Genomic DNA, 6,039 nt, shown 5'->3' on the forward strand with positions numbered 1-6,039 from the left:
ATTATAATTGTGGTTTTGTTTTAGTTTAGTTTTAACGAATAAAAATAATTTTTTTTTTTATTTAATGAAGTAATTATGAACTTATTCAATTTATCCTTAATATATTGACAATAGATAATTAGTCTGGAAATCAATTTCAATCTTGTTTGATGCTTTGTGAATATTATTTTTGGGTTTAGAATTTTTCTTATTGTTGTGGTTTTACGTTGCAGGGCGAGGATATTGAATGGGTGACGGTAGAAATTGAGTCTCCAGAACCATATGTAGATGACTGGGTTGGAATTTTCTCTCCCGCAAATTTCAAGTAATCTTCAAATCATCTTACTCACAATCGATAGATATTTAATATTAATTATATATGAAAAATATTATCAACTCGTTCGTAATTATCAAATAGATTCATAAATAAAGTTGCTTTTCGATTATTTCATAATCTAATTTGTGCCATGAACACTTTGCCAAAGAGCACACATTCTTAATTTTACTATATATTATAAAACTGAGACAAAAGAAATGCATTTTATTTTACATCACAGTTCATCAACATGTCCGTACACCGGTGGCGTTGGGTGGGTAGAGGAACCATACATATGCACTGCTCCAATAAAGGTAGTTAAATGCAACCCTACATGGCTAACTTGCAGATTTAAAAACACTTTTAACAATGGTGAATTTCTCACGTGATTTTTTTGAATCTTTGTATCAGTACAAGTACGCTAACGATTCTAATTCTAAATACACAAAAACCGGGAAAGCTACTTTGAAGTTCCAGTTGATCAATCAACGTTCAGATTTCTCCTTTGCATTATTTTCTGGTGGCTTATCAAACGTAAACTATTTTTCCCAATCCTATGTTGTTGGATATCTCTTCATTTTCCGTTTTCTTATCTAAATTATTGAACCCTTTGCAGCCTAGACTTGTTTCTGTTTCCAATTCCATTTCATTTGCAAATCCTAAAGCACCTGTGTATCCACGCCTTGCTCTAGGAAAGTCGTGGGATGAAGTAAGTTTTATCTACTTCTGCCAAACCCTAGCTTATGTGTTTGTCAATTCATTGTCTGAATTAATGTTAAGGTTTGAAACTGTTGTTATTGGATTGTTTTATTAAAAATTCACCTGTGTAACCACTGTTATGAATTGTTTTATTAAAAATTGGTGAATGAGATAAATGCAGAAGAATATTATTTTAAGAGAATCGTTGTCTGATACAGATGACTATTACATGGACAAGTGGATATGATATAAAGGAAGCTGTGCCTTTTGTTGAATGGGGTCCTAAAGGAAGAAAGCAAGCACGAAGTCCTGCTGGAACATTGACATTCAATCGTAACAGCATGTGTGGTATGAAATATTTCCTTGTCGTTAGCACGAAAGTGCTTGCTTATTACACAGTCCAAGTTTACATGGAAAATTGCTTAATTATGAACCACAATACTACAATTCTCATAATGCTTTGTTAAAATTGTTATAATTCATTTTAGGTGCACCTGCACGAACTGTTGGTTGGCGTGACCCTGGATTTATACACACAAGTTTTCTAAAAGAATTGTGGCCAAATTTGAGGTGTGTTTGAAACTATCCTTTTATGTTTATGTCACTTTGACAAGTTATTGTATTTTGTTTTAAATAGTTTTGTTTGGTTCATTTACTTAGGTACACATATAGGTTGGGACATATGTTGTCTGATGGCACTTATATATGGAGTAAGAAGTATTCATTTAAGGCATCCCCATATCCTGGCCAGAACTCTTTGCAACGTGTTGTCATATTTGGTGACATGGGAAAGGTAGCGTAATTAATTTATAATTTTATTATGATCATTTATTTTGAATATTTAAATAAAAACTACATTTGTAAGCATGATTAATGAAATGTGAAAGTAATTATTTTTGTTTATATATTAGGCTGAGCGCGATGGTTCAAATGAATATGCAAATTACCAACCCGGTTCACTAAACACAACCGACCAACTTATAAAGGATTTAGACAATTATGACATTGTGTTCCACATAGGGGATTTGCCTTATGCAAATGGGTACATTTCACAGTGGGATCAATTCACAGCTCAAGTGCAAGAAATTTCATCAACAGTACCGTACATGATTGCAAGGTTTGTTAGATAGGAACTAATTCATGTCATTGACATTTAAATCAAATTTTTGCACCTTATCCGACATTAAATATTTGGTTCATTCATATTGTAGTGGAAATCATGAACGTGATTGGCCAAACACAGGATCATTTTTTGATACTCCTGATTCAGGTGGAGAGTGTGGAGTTCCTGCAGAAACTATGTACTATTTTCCTGCTGAAAATAGAGCGAAATTCTGGTATGCTACGTTAACCCATTGCAACAATTAAGATTTAGGACTCAGTTTTACCCTCTTTAGTTTGTAATAAATGATGGAAATTGGAAATGCGCAGGTATAAAGCAGATTATGGCCTATTTCGTTTTTGCATAGCAGATAGTGAGCATGATTGGAGAGAAGGATCAGAACAATACAAATTCATTGAGCAATGTCTTGCAACAGTAGATAGAAAACATCAACCGTGGTTAATATTTTCAGCTCATCGTCCCCTTGGGTACTCCTCTAATCTATGGTATGGAATGGAAGGCTCGTTTGAAGAGCCCATGGGAAGGGAAAGTTTGCAGAAACTTTGGCAAAAGTACAAAGTAGACATTGCATTTTATGGTCATGTTCATAACTATGAAAGAGTATGTCCCATTTATCAGGTATTTATATCTAACATCTACAAACATTGTTTCTTATTTCAATTTAGCATTGTTTTTTTCTAACTATGCACATGATGCAGAATCAATGTGTGAATTCAGAAAAGCATCATTATTCTGGCACAGTGAATGGAACAATTCATGTTGTTGTTGGCGGAGGGGGAAGTCACTTGTCTGACTTCACCTCAGCACCCCCTGTTTGGAGTCTTTACAGAGACCGTGACTTCGGATTTTCCAAACTAACTGCATTCAATCATTCGTATCTCTTGTTTGACTACAAGAAAAGTAGTGATGGAAAGGTCTATGACTCTTTTACCATTTCAAGAGACTACAAAGATGTTTTGGCTTGTGTCCATGATGGTTGTGAGAAAACCACTCTAGCAACTTGAGTTATGTTATGTCCATTGTAGACTTTGTATGCTGTTCAATGAAATAAAACATTGTCTAAATAACTAGAACTTCATTCATGACTTAACAAGATATTATTTTAAAATTACTACACACACGTTCCCAATTTTTTAAATGTTTATATTATATTATAAATTAATAATATACATATATTAGTTAAGTTAATATATATATATATATATATATATATATGAGAAAATATAGTAAAAGTACGATGCTAGATAAAAACTAAGGTTAAATATGTTTTTGGTCTTTCAAGTTTCAGCGAAATTTGGAATTAGTCTCTCATCAAAACTTTTGACCAATTTAGTCCTTCATCTTTCAAAATGCGTGAATTTAGTCCTTTTAACCAAATTTTGTTAAGTTTATCTGACGTTTCGAGCGCATTTCATGATAGTATTTAAGTTAACATTGAAGCAAAAATGTGTCAAACAGTATAAATAATTTAAATACTATCATGAAATGCGCTTGAAATGTCAGATAAACTTAACAAAATTTGGTTAAAAGGACTAAATTCACACATTTTGGAAGATGAATGACTAAATTGGTCAAAAGTTTTGATGAGGGACTAAACCCAAATTGGGCTCAAACTTGAGGGACCAAAAACATATTTAACCCTAAAAACTACAAATATAATAAAAAATTATATTTTATTTCTAGGACATATACTAAACCGTTCAAAAATAAAAACAATTCTATCGTTTATCAAAATCCAGGCGTTAGCTCCCTGACCCAATTTCCCTTTTTGTCTGGCGGATCACCCTGCACTAACAGGCACTAGCTCCTAGGAATTTTTCCAGAGCCCCTATTTTCCAGAACACCCTGCACATTTGCGATTTTCACAACCCAAAACAGGTTCTAAGGAACCTGGTACTCGTGCACATAATTTTAGAATACAAAATGCATGCTCATATAATTCAGTAAGACTCACTTGCACTACCACACGTCAATATGCAACAATATTAAGTTCATGCATATGTATTCACCAACTTAAACTACGTTAATACTTGAATTTAACAAGTCTTTATCATATTCTATGGGATTTAAATTGACAACCAACCAGTGCATCCAATTCATGCCAAGACATGCAATTTATCTCACAAGAGCACTTGCAATCAATCACTTTAAACCAATCCCTCATCCCAACTCAGTTAACATTTACATATAAACATGGTTTCACGTGTTTATTCACACCAAGTTCAGAACGAAAGCTTCTTTCAACCCATCACTCATATAACCCAACTTTAACACCCACACTTAATCATATTTTCACACATTAGCTTCACAATATTTTCATTAAGTCTATTTAATGTCAAGTCTTACACATTCCAAAAGATAACTCCTCAATCCAGAACCCTTATTCTGCATACAATTCGTACCCCATTGTACTTCACTCCAAAACAGTTTATGAAACATTTTATTCATTCCAAATGCTTTATGCCAAGCCCATAGTTTATCATTACTGCATGATCATGCACTTTAAAGACATTCAAACCAGTAATCATGCGTATCATATATCTCCAAATATAGACATCCAAACTAACATTACATTGTTCAAACTAAATAACAACATGTTATGAACCCGCTTTCAAACATTTGACTAAATTAGACATTAACGAACCGGGAAACACAATTTTACGAAAATTGTGCAGACCAAAAAAACATAGTTGCCCATCAACTAGATCTTCTTGCCCAACGAAACAAAACCAGAGAACTGGCGCTTGGTAGTAGGAAACACCATCTGATGGTCCCTACTGCTTGGAAAATACGAGAAACAGTGTAATGACACCTACTTTTGTCAATTTAAAGGCACTCAAACATGCATAATTTAGCAAAGATTCATATATCATGCATTAAACTGCAAAAAATCAAAGGTGCACATTCAAACTAAAACCATAAAATCACAAAAAATGAACCAATCGAGTTTGTGTTGCTTGGTGGGCATTCATTGTCGCTAATCGATTTCTGGGCAGTGCCTAAAAAATATGTGCAGAATGCATGTGTTGCTTGGTGGTTCAAGAATACCACCTGGCGATTTTTGGGAAAAGTCCAGAAACGTGAAAAAACCCAAAAAATACGATTGGGAACAAGCATCACAAGTTCAAGCTTACATTGACAACATGCAATTAAATGAGTAGAATAAAGGTGTTGCTCCCCTTATTGGCAAGAGCGAGCTTGGAGTAAAGATTTGATAAAGTCAAGTGCATGAAGATCACATGTGTTTGATGAAGATTGATGAAGATCCACTTGAAGATTGTGTCTCTAGTGTATTAAATATGGAAATAATGTGTTAAATGTAATGATTAGATGTTATATCATGTTGGTAGGCTATATGACATAGGTTAGATGTCTTGTTAGTCTTAGTGTGTCCTTTTTAATTTGTTAAAATGGGTTTTAACATGTTAAAAGGCTTGTTTTATATAGTTTTTGGTATGAATGTATTCAATCAGTTGAATTATTTTTCAATAGACTGATTTCACTTAAGTCAAGTGAAATCAACAGATTGTATGAAAAGTTCAACCGATTGATATCACTTAAGACCAGACTATATAAGCTGTCTTTCAGAGAGTTGAGGCACAATTTTTGAGTTTTTGAGCACAAAAACCTATCATTCATCACTAGAAAATCTTTCTTTGAATCACACAGTTGCAAGTGGAAGATTGAAGATCTTGGTTGATCTTGGAGGCATTTTTGCTTGGTAGAAGCTTGGAGAACTCGAGTTTGGTTGGCTAGGGAGAGCCACCTTCAGGTTTAGTAGTTCTTGTGCCCCTGGTTGTGTCCCTGGTGTGATTCTAGGTCTGTAAGGGTGTTTCATACAGGGTTGTAGATGACATTTTTGTGAGTCAAAAATCTTGGTGTTTTCTATTGTTTGAAAGTGTAATCTTGGTTTGTGGTTTGT

The 6,039-nt window shown here is 33.8% G+C and overlaps 1 protein-coding gene across 1 annotated transcript in view; it reads left to right on the top strand.

Moving 5' to 3' along the window:
- The window catches only part of LOC114162411 (nucleotide pyrophosphatase/phosphodiesterase-like), a 3,796-nt gene extending 565 nt beyond the window's left edge, over positions 1-3,231 (top strand). Inside the window, exons 2-12 of the mRNA XM_028046282.2 lie at positions 213-304; positions 537-609; positions 707-829; positions 912-1,004; positions 1,213-1,342; positions 1,483-1,564; positions 1,655-1,787; positions 1,906-2,111; positions 2,206-2,331; positions 2,426-2,735; positions 2,816-3,231. Coding sequence (XP_027902083.1) covers positions 213-304; positions 537-609; positions 707-829; positions 912-1,004; positions 1,213-1,342; positions 1,483-1,564; positions 1,655-1,787; positions 1,906-2,111; positions 2,206-2,331; positions 2,426-2,735; positions 2,816-3,121 — 1,674 coding nt within the window. The 3' untranslated portion in view covers positions 3,122-3,231. The remainder of the gene's footprint in view (positions 1-212; positions 305-536; positions 610-706; positions 830-911; positions 1,005-1,212; positions 1,343-1,482; positions 1,565-1,654; positions 1,788-1,905; positions 2,112-2,205; positions 2,332-2,425; positions 2,736-2,815) is intronic.
- The last annotated feature ends 2,808 nt before the right edge of the window (positions 3,232-6,039 follow it).

Source organism: Vigna unguiculata, chromosome 9 (assembly GCF_037176805.1).
Source record: "Vigna unguiculata cultivar grain cowpea cultivar isolate G323 ecotype 2 chromosome 9, ASM3717680v1, whole genome shotgun sequence".
NCBI lineage: Eukaryota > Viridiplantae > Streptophyta > Magnoliopsida > Fabales > Fabaceae > Vigna > Vigna unguiculata.